We start from the raw sequence: 15,399 nt of genomic DNA, 5'->3' as shown, positions 1-15,399 counted from the left end.
GGTTACTACTCACCTGGGTAGTCATATGTGGGAATCTCCTCTTTACACCGCTCATCATCTCTCACATATGTCTCTGTAGTATTAATATGGGTCAGATCTTCACCCTGAAACAAATATTGTAAAAGTCACAGACAGATGGAGAAGTCCCATCTATGATCAGCTCTAATCCTGCCATCTCCACTGTTCTCATTACACAAGTTGTTGGAATATGTTTGGTGCAAAAACTCATTTATGTCTATGAGTGTTTAGTTGCTAAATTTGTAAACTATTTATAAAGCTTAAAAAAAAACTCACAGAGGCTCACACAGGGGGAGCATGTGACTGTATTTCCTGTTTTCCTGCTGTGTCTGTGTATGAGAGAAGCAGCCTGCTGTAGATACTGCACAGATAGAGAAACACAAATGATTTATCCCTGATCTATTAAGCTTATCATACAGTTAGGTCCATATATATTTGGACAGAGACAACATTTTTCTAATTTTGGTTCTAAACATTACCACAATGAATTTTAAACAAAACAATTCAGATGCAGTTGAAGTTCAGACTTTCAGCTTTCATTTGAGGGTATCCACATTAAAATTGGATGAAGGGTTTAGGAGTTTCAGCTCCTTAACATGTGCCACCCTGTTTTTAAAGGGACCAAAAGTAATTGGACAATTGACTCCAAGGCTATTTCATGGACAGGTGTGGGCAATCCCTTCGTTATGTCATTCTCAATTAAGCAGATAAAAGGCCTGGAGTTGATTTGAGGTGTGGTGCTTGCATTTGGAAGGTTTTGCTGTTAAGGAAACATGCCGTCAAAGGAGCTCTCCATGCAGGTGAAACAAGCCATCCTTAAGCTGCAAAAACAGAAAAAAAACCATCTGAGAAATTGCTACAACATTAGGAGTGGCAAAATCTACAGTTTGGTACATCCTGAGAAAGAAAGAAAGCACTGGTGAACTCATCAATGCAAAAAGACCTGGGTGCCCACGGAAGACAACAGTGGTGGATGATCGCAGAATAATCTCCATGGTGAAGAGAAATCCCTTCACAACAGCCAACCAAGTGAACAACACTCTCTAGGAGGCAGGCGTATCAATATCCAAATCTACCATAAAGAGAAGACTGCATGAAAGTAAATACAGAGGGTTCACTGCACGGTGCAAGCCACTCATAAGCATCCAAAATAAAAAGGCTACACTGGACTTTGCTAAAAAAAAAATCTAAAAAAGCCAGCACAGTTCTGGAAGAACATTCTTTGGACAGATGAAACCAAGATCAACCTCTACCAGAATGATGGAAAGAGAAAAGTATGGCGAAGGCGTGGTACAGCTCAAGATCCAAAGCATACCACATCATCTGTAAAAAACACGGCGGAGGCAGTGTGATGGCTTGGGCATGCATGGCTGCCAGTGGCACTGGGTCACTGGTGTTTATTGATGATGTGACACAGGACAGAAGGATTGATATATTGGCCAGAGGGGGGTTATAAATACAAAGAATGACATATTTCTGAGAGTTAATCATTGCGTGCACAAACAAAATCGTCCCTCGGGGTCTCTCCGGGCCTCCCTGACCTCCCACCGAACATTCTTATGGATTAACAGAGAAACTCCCCTTGAGTAGCTGGTGTGAAAAGCATGTATGAACCATTGCACCCACGGTTTCTGTACCCACCGAACTGTTTCTCTAGTCAGGTGTGTCACTACCAAGGCCACAATGTGAGGACAGTAATGTCTGATCTGTGAGAACACCTTAATTTTCTTTTGAGGGGTTTTTATGCCTCTTACATTCCAGGTCATACAAATCAGCTTAGAACCTATTCCCGTCTATCTGTATATGATGCATAATGGTGCCCGATCCCAGTGCATAGACCCCACACAGATAACAGAATTTGGCGTCAGCTGCGGCCTCTATCTAAACAACTATAAAAATTAAAACTTTTGAAAAAGAAAAAGCAAAACAGGAACCTAGTAACATAGACCTACAGTCTTACGCCCCCATCAAAAAATGAACAAGGGGATACCATCACTGAATCCAACGTCCGGTATAGCTGGAATTTGGGAACTCGCCGGGAGAGCTCCAATTAGACCATTAATTGAGAAAATCTGATGTAACAACCGTCACATTAGGATTCCTTCGCCGGGAATCCCCCATGGGACCGTATCCACTCAGTTGCCTCCAATGGATCCGCAAAAAACACGGAGGAACCCTCATGGACAACTCGGAGCCGGGCCGGATACATCATCGAATACACAACGTTCCTGTTTCTCAGTTGCTTCTTGACCTCGAAGAGCTGTGCCCGCTGCCTCTGCAGCTCCACGGAGAAATCCGGAAAGATGGAAACAACAGCATTGTTGAATTTAATAGGACTTTTCAGGCGTGCAAGACGCAAAATGGTATCTCTGTCCTTGCAGTTAAGCTGGCGTGCCAGGAATGGTCGAGGCGGGGCCCCCGGAGGCAGGGGTCTTGTAGGGACCCTGTGGGCTCTTTCAACGGTGAACATTGAGGAGAATTCATCCCCCAGGGAGGTCTTAAGCCAATCCTCCAGAAATTGCTCAGGATGTTGACCTTCCGAGTGCTCAGGCAGCCCAACAATACGGATATTATTCCGGCGCGTTCTGTTTTCTAAATCATCCGCCTTCTGCTTCCAGGCATTTATGGAGCCCGCCACCTTCGTTAATTTAGCCTCCATAGGTGTAATGGTGTCTTCCACCCTGGACATCCTCGTCTCCACCTCCGTAATGCGTCCTTTCATGGCCTGCATATCCTGACGGAGTCTCCCCACCTCCGTATAAATATCCTCAATTTTCTCCGTCAGGGATGTCCTGGTCAATGAGATAGCCTGCATCAACTGCTCAGATGCTTGTTTAAGGGTCAATTCTTCCTGTTCCATCTCCTCCTCACCCCCAGAATGGCGATTTTTGCACTGAACTTGAGAGGATGTGCTCCTATTATGCCGCGCACTTTTAGCGGGGTCAGGTCTTGCAAACTCCTTTTATCTTTCCGCCGCCGCTCCCGACCCTTTAAGTCGGCTCATGATTGTCTGCAGTGCTTCCAATGAAATAAATGAGGCGCGCGATCCAGGTATTATCCACTACACAGAGGGATCACAGCGGGCTGGTAACAGTTAAGTATAGATCAGGCTACAGGGGGATGCCTGAAGGATTGCAAGGACGGTAGCCAGGCACAGTCCAGATGACCTTTATGGCCCGGGGAGGGAGGGGGGGTCCCGCAGTGGCAGCTGCAGTGGGGGAGGGCGCACAGAGCCTCCCTTAATGATGGTGCCAGCCGGCACAGTGAACGGATAGGAGAAGAGAGATATCACACGGGGCCCGTTTTTCCAGGGCACTCACCGTGCACTCCCCCAGATTGTCCGCTGTTTTTCTTCTCTGCCCGGTGGCGGTGCAGCAGTGGGAAGCCGGCGCTGCAGCTCTCAGCAGCTGAGCTGCGCACCCAAGATGGCCGACGCCTCAAGGGGGAACCAGCCGCCCGCCCCTATCTCCTCCGTCGCCCGCTCCCAGAAGCCATCTCCCGACCTGCCATGGAGTGCCCAGGGGGTCCCAGCGTCCAAGGAGGATCCAGTCAGCAGCAGGTGAGCTGTTAGGAAAGGGTCTAGGGACCAGGATCAGTCAGGATTCTGCGGAGCTCTCCTCACCAGCTTCCTCTCCCTCTCACGGCATAGCCACGCCCCCCGCATCTCAGGGGTTTTGGAGAAGAAATTAAAGATTTTCATGCTGCTGCATTTCTAATAAGTGGTCTTCCAGAGAGTTATGACAGACTTGTGACTGCACTAGATGCACGGCCAGATGATGAGCTGATACTAGAGTATGTTAAAGGCAAACTTTTGGATGAATTCAAGAGAAAAACGCAGCATGTAAGCAGCAGTAATGAATCCAGAGCAGAAACAGCATTAAAGACACAGGATTTGCCTAAATATAAAAGCAATCTAAGAGAAACTCGTGAATGTTTTGTCTGTAAAAAGCCCGGCCACCTTAAAGTAGACTGCAGAATTTGGAAAGTAAGAATGAATCAGCTTAAAAAGCAGAACAGTCATCAAAGGGTTAAAACAGCTGTAAAGGAAGATTCTGCATGTCCTGAAGCTGCATTTAATGCCAGAACAAGCCCATCTGCAAAGTCTATATGGTGCATAGATTCTGGTGCAAGTAGCAATATGACAAATAATAAGGATTTCTTCACTGACCTTAATGAAAGCTAATCAGAAAAGGTCATCTTAGCGAATGGTTACTATATGACTTCAGAAGGAATAGGATACGGCTACCTCCACTGTCCAGTTTCCTCAGCACAAAGCAGAAAGATCCCAATAAAGGTGTAATGCTGCTGCAAAGCAGTAGCGCGCAACCTCCATCAGGGGGTGCAGGTGAGGGAAAAAAGGATGCACTCACAGCATAGCACCACAGTGCAGCAGCCAGGTCGGTAATGGACAGGGAATGCAGTACCAGAGGAAACAATACATGTGATCAGATCCAAGCCAGAGAAGTCAGAGCTGGTCAGGAGCAGAGATGCCAGAGACATGAGACAGTCAAACAGGTCAGAGATCAAGCCGGGTCAAATACCAAAGGGTCACAGCACGGGGAGCAAACACTAGAACTATTACAGACGCTGCCTGCAGGCAGCAGCAGACCGAAATAGCCAAACAGATCCCAAAACGAGGCAGAGAAAGTTAATCCTCACATGACCAGGCCAGGGAGAGAATAACAAGAAACAAACCCTGACCTGGATCATGACAAAAGGATGTTCTCTATGTTCCCAGCCTTGAAAGCAATCTTCTGTCAGTAAAGAAGCTCACGCAAAACAGGAATCTAGTTACTTTTAGAGATAACAGCTGCATCATCTAAAAGAAGGGTCACAGTAGGAAAAATCCCACAAGAACTTTATCAGATAAAATGAAAAGAATGAGTTTACGGTGCTAGACAAGATCTGCATATGAACTGTATCCATGTATGGCACAGACGTCTTAAGCTGGAGTCACACATAGCAATCTCGCTAGCGAGATCGCTGCTGAGTCACAACTTTTGTGACGTAACAGCGATCTCACCAGCGAGATCGCTGTATGTCACAGCGATCAGCGAACGGCCCCCCTGCCGGTATCGCTGATCGCTGTAAGAAACCTCTGGACATTTTTTTGGTCGCTGGTCTCCCGCTGGCCAGCACGCATCGCTGTGTGTGACAGCGGGAGACCAGCGATCAGCTGTAAAAAATAGAATTAAAATAAAAAAAATTGTTATTCTCACCTTCCGACGTCCCGCGCAGCATTCCCGCCTCTCTCCACGCTCCCGGTCCCAGTAATCCTTTGCACGAATGACCGTGAGACTTCGCGCTCCTGCAAGACTGTGACTCTCGCGGTCATTCTCGCAAAGGATTACTGGGACCGGAGCGTGGAGAGAGGAAGGCTGCGCGGGACGTCGGAAGGTGAGAATAACAATATTTTTTATTTTAATTCTATTTTTTACAGGGATGGCAAGCGATGCTGGGCGCTCGGCATCGCTGTGCTGATCGCTGGTGAAGCGCTCTGTGTGACAGCTCACCAGCGATCACATAGCGACTTACCAGCGATCCTGACACCTTGAGATCGGTGAAGTCGCTATGTGTGACTCCAGATTTAGGCACAGAGACCCAGAAGCAGTAAGGAAGCTAGCTCATCTTGCAAATGGTATTGAAATCAACCAGTGCAGTCAAATGATGACATGCACTAGCTGTCTTACAGGGAAAATGTCCAGAAAATTCTTTCCTAAAATAAGCACCACTAGATCTGCACAGCCTCTGGATCTGATACAGATGTATGTGGTCCAATGAGTGTTCAAACTCCTAGCAAAATGAGATATTTTCTCACATTTATTGATGACTACTCCAGATATACAGTCGCCTACCTGCTTCACAGTAAGGATGAAGTTCCACAGAAACTTGAAGAATATCTTGCTGTAGTGTTTAACAAATTTGGAAGAATGCCAAAAGCCCTGTGTGCAGATAATGGAACCGAATATACAAGTGGTAAGGTGCAAACCATTTTGAAAAAGGATGGAATTGTGTTCCAGACTACCATTCCATACAACCCAGAACAAAATGGCATATCCCTGGTATGCACTGAATGTCCCCAACTTTTCCCAGCTCCTGACTGTGTTTGTGAATTGCATTTATTATCCCTGGTATGCACTGCTTACCCTACTTTTTGTATCCATAATGTACTTCATTCCTCTTGTGGCTTCCATGCATGTCTCTGAGTGGGCAGTCTGTTATGAATGGGTCACCGAGGAGGATAGCAGGACCAGGCTAAGCCACTAGAAAACCAGAGAGGTTGGTAACTAAGCGGATTGCAGACCCCTGATCCTATCCACACAACTAGCAGTAGCCGTGGGGCGTACCTACGAAGCCCTAGATGCCTCGGCACAGCCGGAGAGCTAACTAAGCCTAAAGCAAGAAAGGTAAAATCTAAACTGCCCCGGAGCAGACACCAAAGGAATAGACTGCCCCCAAACATATATTGTCGGTGAGACAAGATGAAAACACAAACGCAGGCAGGAAAATAAACTGAGCAAATGATGGGGCCCAAACTGACTAGACAGGACAGGAAAGGAAAGACACTGTTTGCAATCACGCAAAAACCCTGAAAAATCCAACACGTCTGATGCACAAAAACACTGAAGTCACACGACTTCGCCCCCACTATATCAGCACTCTGGTATATACTGAAAGCAAGGCAAAAAGAGACCAACACAACAGGGGACAGAACAAACTGACACAAGCAGTAACATATGGGCGGTGATCCAGCACAGCCCCAGCAGGAGCAAGCTGACCTGCACAAAGCAGAGATAGACAAAACCAGATCAAATGCAAAAAGATTAGCAAATGAACCACTTAGCTGAACCATGCAGGAACAGAGCAAGAGACGTCAGACATCAGACCTTAGAAGGCACAGGAAGAAAATCACCAGCAGGGATGGAAGGAAGTCAGCTGTATTAAATACACCAGTCAGAAATCCCAGATCTCCAATTGTCATCATTATCAGGTGGCAAGACTCTGTCAATCTGACCAGCTCCACTACCTCCAGTAACCACCAGAGGGAGCCCAGAAAGAGAATTTGCAACACCTTTGTCAATCTGACAAGTTCCACTACCTTCAGTAACCACCAGAGGGAGCCCAGAAAGAGAATTCACAACAGCAGTCCCTCCCCCCTTTTTATCACCTTTGGTTAACACGAAACATGTGGTCTGCCCACACACGCCCATATACCCTCGCACAACTGATCCCTCTCAGTCACATATATATTCAGGGCCATGCGTCTGACGTAGTCCGAGCAGGCATATTTCAAATTCCATATTTCAAATTACAGATTTCTAATTGCACTACTCTGAATTAGACTAGAATTGGACTGGAATTTGACTTTAAGGTGATGTAATAGATAACCACTACAATGCTTTGGTTTCTTTCCACTTTCACCCCCATACTATTCTATTTTTTTCTAACTCCTGTAATCCCCCCACCTAGTAAGGAACTAGTCATTTCCCCCTTCATCCTCCCCAGCCATCTCACCTCATCTTCAGAACTGTTGCTCCACATACAATCCTTTTTTCTCTAGACATACACGGCAACATCATGTCCTATCCTGCTCCCATATTCTAACGCTCTGTCTGTTACTCCTCACTGCTGGTGACGTATCCCCAAATCCTGGCCCTCCTAAACACTTCCCCACACTCACTTCTAACACCCTGCCATGATCCTCTACACATTTTCGTAATGATGATAACCTCATATCCATTCATCCAGCTCCCACTCCCCCGATCCCTCTACCTGGAGCACTATTGAGTGCACGCTCGGTTTGCAATAAACTGTCGTTTATCCATGACCTCTTCTTCACCAACAAACTCTCCTTCCTTGGCATCACCGAAACCTGGTTCACCCCTCTGACTCAGCCTCTCCAGCTGCACTTTTTTACGGCGGATTCCATCTCTCTCACACCCCTCGCCTCAGCCACAAACGTAGTGGAGGAGTTGGCTTGCTCCTCTCCGATACCTGCTCCTTTACCCCAATTTCGCTACCACTCTCCGCTACGCTTCCCTCGTTTGAGGTGCACTCCATCTGCATCTACTCCCCCTCCAACTGGCTGTCATCTACTGCCCCCCCAGAACTAGCCATCTCCACCTTTCTCGACCACTTCACCACCTGGCTACTTCATTTCCTCTCTGCTGACATCCCCACTATCATCATGGGTGACTTCAACATCCCCATTGACACTTCCACCCTAGCTGCCTCTAAACTTTTATCGCTCACTGCCTCCTTGGCATCACAGGCTTGGCTCTAACCTGTATCTCATCATATCTAACAGACCGAACATTCGGTGTCTCCCTCTCCACACCACCCCCTCACCTTGCCCCCTGTCGGTGATCCTCAAGGCTCAGTTCTAGGACCCCTACTCTTCTCCATCTACACCTTCCGCCTGGGACAGCTCATAGAATCCCATGGTTTGCAGTATCAGCTCTATGCCGATGACACGCAGATCTACCTATCTGGACCTGACCTCACCTCCTTACTGACCAAAATCCCACAATGTCTTTCTGCTATTTCAACTTTCTACTCCACTCGCTTTCTAAAACTGAACATGGACAAAACAGAATTCATAATCTTTCCCCCATCTCACTCTACCCCTCCACCAGACCTATCCATTAATGTCAATGGCTGCTCACTTTCCACAGTCCCGCATGCTCGGTGCCTCTGGGTGATTCTTGACTCTGCCCTCTCTTTCAAGCCACATATCCTTGCCTCCTCCTGCCATCTCAAACTCAAAAATATTTCCCAAATCCGTGCATTCCTTGACCATGAAACCACAAAAACACTTGTGCATGCTCTTATCATCTCCCGCCTCGACTACTGCAACCTCCAACTCTCTGGCCTCCCCTCTGGCACCACTCCAATCCATCCTATACTCTGCTTCCCGACTAATCCACCTGTGTCCCCATTATTCCCCAGCCTCTCCTCTCTGCCAAGTCCTTCATTGGCTTCCTATCATCCACAGGCTCTAGTTCAAAACCCTAACTATGACATACAAAGCCATCCACAACCTGTCTCCTCCATACATCTGTGACATGGTCTCCCGGTTCTTACCCACATGCAACCTTCGATCCTCTCAAGATCTCCTTCTCCACTCCCCTCTTATCTCTTCTTCTCACAACCACGTACAAGACTTCTCCCGTGCTTCCCCCATACTCTGGAACTCTACTCCATCACATCAGACTCTCGCCTACCATGGAAACCTTCAAAAAGAACCTGAAGACTCACCACTTCCGACAAGCCTACAACCTGCAATGATCTTCAGTCTACTGAACCGCCGCACGACCAGCTCTACCCTCTCCTAGTGTATCCTCACCCATCCCCTGTAAACTGTGAGCCCTTGCGGGCAGGATCCTCTCTCCTTCTGTACTTGTGTGCACCTTGTTTTGCTCATGTTTATTGTACTTGTCTATATTTGCCCCTTTTCACATGTAAAGTGCCATGGAATAAATGGCGCTATAAAAATGTATAATAATAATAATTGCAGAGAGAACTCTCTGTGAAAGTGGAAGAAGTATGTTGTTTGATGCGAATCTACCTACAATGTATTGGGTAAAAGCCATCATGACAGCTTACCATCTTTAAAACAGAGTGCCAGGCAAAGCCACAAATAAAACTCCATATGAGCTGTGGAACTGCGAGAAGCCTAACCTGAAGCACCTCAGGATATTTGGAAGCAAAACATTTGTGTATGTTTCCAAAGAAAAACTTCCAAGTGGGAAGCACACGCAAAGCAAGGAGTCCTGGTGGGCTCTAGGGAAACTCAAAAGGGATACAGAATCCTACACCCAGAGACCAACACAGCAACAATCAGCAGAGATGTAGTGACTGATGAAAACTCTGAATTGCTCAAATTCCATGAAGTTACACCAGTTGTTGAACCTAAGAAGCAAGAACAAGAATCTTAATCACCAAACCCAGATGACGTAATGGAAAACACTGAAGTGTAGATAAGCTCTGAAGCCACCAAGGAAGACACAGAAAAACCAAGTCAACCTCCAGTCAGGAGATCAGAAAGGCCAAACAAAGGTATCCCAGCTAGACACTTTTCTTATATGGTCAGAACACTTCCTGAACCAGAGCCACAGTCATGGCAAGTGATGCAAAAACTGCCTGTCCACGAGAAGCAGAAGTGGATAAATGCTGCTAATGAAGAGATGGCTTCCCTTCACCAACTCCAGACATGGGAGCTTACTGAGCTACCACAAGGAAAAAGAGCTATCGGATGTAAGTGGGTCTTCAAAAACAAATATGACTCAGAAGGTAACGTTCACCGGTTTAAGGCAAGATTGGTCGCAAAAGGGTACTCGCAAAAGTATGGTGAAGATTATGATGCAACATTTTCTCCAGTTGTGAAGCAAACCACATTCAGAACTTTAATGTCCGTAGCTGCAGTTCAACAGATGACAGTGAGACATTTTGACATCAAAACAGCCTTCCTACATGGTGACATTGACAAATCCACCTGAGGAAGGCAGCGATCCGCTGCTGAAACGCGTAGAGGTCTAATAAAAGGCTCTTCACTATCTACTTATTGCAGTGTGCTCTATTGCCATAGCGCTCCTCAAACTGACCACATACCATTTTTTCCCCAAAAAATACATGGTGACATTGAAGAAGAGTTGTACATGAGCCAACCCAAGGAGTATATTAAAAAGGGTGAAGAATTCCTTGCCTAATGAGGTGGTGATGGCGATCTCAGTCCAGGGGTTCAAGAGAGGCCTGGAAGTCTTCCTGGAGCATAACAATATTGTATCTTACAGTTAATAGGTGCTTTAGAAGGACGTAGATCTGGAGATTTATTCTGATGGAATATAGGCTGAACTGGATGGACACATGGCTTTTTTTGGCCTTACTAACTATGTTATTATGTTTAAGAGCACCTTGTTTGTAAAATGCAAAAATCTCTCTATGGACTTAAGCAGTCGGCAAGAGCTTGGAACTCGAAAATGAACAAAGTCTTGATGGATGAAAGATTTAAAAGCTCTCAAGCTGATCCATGTTTGTTTAAGAAAAATGTAGCGAAGGAGTGGATGTATCTTCTCCTATATGTAGACGATGTAATCATGTCTCATCAAGATGAAAAAGAATTTGCAAAGCTAGGTGAAATTCTCAACCAGCACTTTGAGACTAAGGACCTTGGAAATGTGACATATTATTTGGGAATCCAAATCCACAGAGAGGAAGATGGGAGTTTTCTTCTTAACCAAAGCTCTAAAATTTCCACAATCGTAAACTAGTTTGGAATATCAGAAGCCAAAGGCTGAGAGTTACAGACAAGCAGTGGGGGCGCTTCTGTACATAACAACAACAACTTGTCCGGATATCACAGCCACAGTCGGAATTCTCTGTCGACGTGTAAGCAAGCCACGCCAGAGAGACTGGAATGCAATTAAGAGAATTCTTCAATATCTTAAAGAAACTCAAAGGTTAATGTTAAGATTTCTGCATCAGGAGATCTCACTCTCAGAGGTTATGTCGATGCAGATTGGGCTGGAGATTCAAGTGATCAGAAATCAACAAGTGGTTACATGTTCAAGTTAGGAGAAAATTCAATTTCTTAGTCCAGCAGAAAACAAGTGCCAGCCGCATTATCTTCTACAGAAGCAGAATATATGTCTGCTGCCTATGCTTATGTAATTTGGTTGAAACAACTTTTGGAAGATTTTGGCAAGCCATTAGCTCAACCAACAGTTACCTTGCCAGCAGTAAGAAGATTAGTGCAAGGACTAAGCACATTGATGTAAAACATCACCACTTACGTGACTTAGTAGAACGTGGTGTACTCCAGTTTGTTTACTGCGAGTCTGACAAGATGATAGCTGACGGTATGACAAAGCCATTATCAAGAGCCAAGTTTGTGGACTTCAGCACCGCAATGGGAAAAACAGGATAAGTAGTTGTTGAGTGGGGGTGTATGAGTGTTTAGTTGCTAGTTTTGTATGCTGTTTATAAAGTTTAAAAAAAACTCTCAGAGGCTCACACAGGGAGAGCATGTGACTGTATTTCCTGTTGAGTCTGTGTATGAGAGAAGCAGCCTGCTGTAGATGATGTACAGATAGAGACACGCAAATGATTTATTCCTGATCTATTAAGCTTATCATATATTGTTCCTGATTGTTCCTGAATAAGCAAGTTCTGTTGTCACACGCTTGGAGAGAATCGTGAGTAATCCGCTGCCAACACTAGTTCTGTGATGTATTAAGAGAAGTATAGTCTACATCACGTCAAATAATTATTCTCATCTTCTCCTTGTGGGTCAGATCTCTTCTGGAACACTGTGTCCAGTTCTGGGCACTAAAGTTAAAAAAAAACATTGACAAGCGAGAGCAAGTTCAGAGAAGAGCTACGAGGATGGTGAGGTAAAACAAGACTGAGCACAAGACTTTCACAGCCGTCCACACATCATAGGGGAGATCTCCTGACACCTTCTCTCCATCTACCTGATGATCCTGAGGAGCACTGGGATATTCTTGGTTACAGTCCTGTGGAAGAAGAGGACAGGGACATCTCTCTGGTGTTGTCCTCTTACTGGATAGATCTGGAGGAAACACATACAGGGACTGAATTCATTCTCTACATACAGATAATTATAGGCCGTGTGTATTTAGTCCTATTACCTGGAGATGTTAGGGGCTGGGGAACCTCCATTATGACGTCCTTGTACTGATCTTTGTGTCCTTCAAAATACTCCCACTCCTCCATGGAGAAATAGACAGCGACATCCTGACACCTTATAGGAACCTGACACATACAGTGATACCGTCATCCCCCGATCCCTTCATAGTGTTACTGTATAATGTCCCAGCATTCCCAGCAGTGTCACCTCTCCAGTCAGCAGCTCAATCATCTTGTAGATGAGTTCTAGGATCTTCTGGTCATTGATGTCCTCATGGATCAGGGGGTGAGGTGGAGGCCCCGTGATTGGGCTCAGGGTTCTTCCAAATCCTTCAGACACAGGGTCCTGACAGCAATCACTTGAGGTCTTCTTCACCACTGTGTAATCCTGGTTATGGAGAGACACATTAATAAATCTCACTACAGACATTCCCAGAGTCCTCACCTCTCCAGTACTGTCTGTTATTCCCATAGATAAGAATGATGTAATGTGACGTCATCAGAATCTCTCACCTCTCCAGTGAGACGGAAGAGGATCTCTAGGGTGAGGTGTAACATCCTCTCCGCCATCTTGTCTCTGTCCATATCCATCCTTGATGGGTAAATCAGGAAAATTCTCTTATACAGAAGATCTTCACTGAGAGGATCCGATATTGTAGAGACCTGAATGAGAAGAAGATGATCCGATGTAACATCATAAGAATCCTGTGTAATAATACAATTACTGGAGATATTAAGGGAAACATATGAGGAGATTTATTATTTTACAGGGTTTAGTTTTCTTCCCTGATATCTACCACTGCCTCTTGCTTCATATGGAAGGACATGCTGCCCAAGTTTTCTCCTGATAGGTGCCATTCCCCTGATGAATTATACCTTTGAAGAAACGCATCGTAAGGCACCCAGGGTCAGTTCAGGGCTGGCTAGACATTAAGGGTCAGCTGTGGACTGCCCTTGTAGGGCAGGAGTCTTTGGGGACCAGGGTCAGCCAAGATAACAGGGACTGACAGGGATAAATTCCCCACTTAAGTTATTGCATTTTGGAAATTGCCCCCACTGGGAATTTATCTACAGGTAAAGGCACAATTGTGTCTCCATGGGGGTTGTGCTCACAGCCAAACATCGTGTGGCCCTCCAAAGAAATGCCACCCCGCACCATTACTGACCCACTGCCAAACCGGTCATGCTGAAGGGTGTTGCAGGCAGCAAATCGCTCTCCACGGCGTCTCCAGACTCTGTCACGTCTGTCACGTGCTCAGTGTGAACCTGCTTCCATCTGTGAAGAGCACAGGGCGCCAGTGGTGAATTTGCCAATCCTGGTGTTCTGTGGCAAATGCCAAGCATCCTGTACGGTGTTGGGCTGTGAGCACAACCCCCATCTGTGGACGTCGGGCCCTCAGACCATCCTCATGGAGTCAGTTTCTAACTGTTTGTGCAGACACATGAACATTTGTGGCCTGCTGAAGATCATTTTGCAGAGCTCTGGCAGTGCTCCTCCTGTTCCTCCTTGCACAAAGGCGGAGGTAGCGGTCCTGCTGCTGGGTTGTTGCCCTCATACGGCCCCCTCCACATCTCCTGGATGTTACGCTGCCAATTTTGGGGCTAAAGTCACATTTTTGTGAGGAAAAAAGTAAAATTGTAATTTTTTCCTTCCACATTGCTTAAATCCCTGTTACACTATCTGAATTCAGATATTGTCCTGGTCAAAAAGGAGAATACAGGGAGCTAAAGGGTTAATAGGACTCACAGGAGGAACCGGCCCATAAAGCAGAAGATCCAGGAGTGTCCGCCAAATATATGACTGCTCTGTGCGCACAGGACCTGTGATGAGGTCACAGGAGGGGAGGAGTCAGGGGTCACATGATCAGGGGCCGCAGTGTGTGCAGGACTCAGTGTGCTGGAGCGCTCCCGATAATCAGCTGCGTGTGTCGCGCTGTGTGATAGTCACAGCACCTGCATGGAGGGCGACACATGCAGCTGATTATCGGGAGCGCTCCAGGGATCCGGGGTCCCGATGCAGCTATTCGGTAAGCGATATTAGCCAATAACAACTTCTCCGACGATATTCGCTCATCTCTAGTAATAACAGCTCAAAGAAATTCACCAAACTTTTCATTAAGTTTAATAGTAAGACCCTATTAAATATTGAGCACGAGTGGGATGAACCTCTAAGATGACACATGTCCATTGTATTTTAGGCAAAAATAATAATAAAAAAAATATATATAGAGACTTTTTTATAATTTTATAATTGCAAGAAGAAAAAAGGGGCGATGCGAATGTGGCGCCCCTGAGGCTCAGTCGCCACAGAGGTACTGCACCTCCTCCTGAAGTGTGGTAACTAGAGTTGAGCGATACCGTCCGATACTTCAAAGTATCGTATCGGATGGTATCGGCCGATCTTTAAAAAAAGTATCGGTATCGCCGATTCCGATACCGGAAGTCCCATTCAAGTCTATGGGACTTCCGGTATCGGAATAAGAAAAACCCTTTCCTGCCCTTGTACAGCCTCTCTGGGGTCTGTACGGGCCTTTCGGGGGGCTGTGCCGGCCTGCCAGGGGGTCTGTGCAGGCTCCGGTGGTCTGTGCCGGCCTGCCGGGGGGCTGTGCAGGCTCCGGTGGGCTGTGCCGGCCTGCCGGGGGGCTGTGCCGGCCTGCCGGGGGGCTGTGCAGGCTCCGGGGGGCTGTGCCGGCCTGCCGGGGGGCTGTGCCGGCCTGCCGGGGGGCTGTGCTG

General features: G+C 46.5%; 1 protein-coding gene across 1 annotated transcript in view; it reads right to left on the bottom strand.

Annotated features, from left to right (window-relative positions):
* LOC141075638 (uncharacterized) overlaps nt 1-8,079 on the bottom strand; it is a 28,730-nt gene extending 20,651 nt beyond the window's left edge. Inside the window, exons 1-2 of the mRNA XM_073562747.1 lie at nt 8,014-8,079; nt 14-104 (exon numbers count right to left, since the gene is read on the bottom strand). Of these exons, the coding sequence (XP_073418848.1) occupies nt 14-104; nt 8,014-8,079 (157 nt within the window). The remainder of the gene's footprint in view (nt 1-13; nt 105-8,013) is intronic.
* Between the last annotated feature and the right edge of the window lie 7,320 nt (nt 8,080-15,399).

This window comes from Dendrobates tinctorius, unplaced genomic scaffold, assembly GCF_039654945.1.
Source record: "Dendrobates tinctorius isolate UK_male_01 unplaced genomic scaffold, ASM3965494v1 ptg000366l, whole genome shotgun sequence".
Classification (NCBI taxonomy): Eukaryota; Metazoa; Chordata; class Amphibia; order Anura; family Dendrobatidae; genus Dendrobates; species Dendrobates tinctorius.
This window is presented reverse-complemented; position numbering and strand designations above follow the sequence as displayed.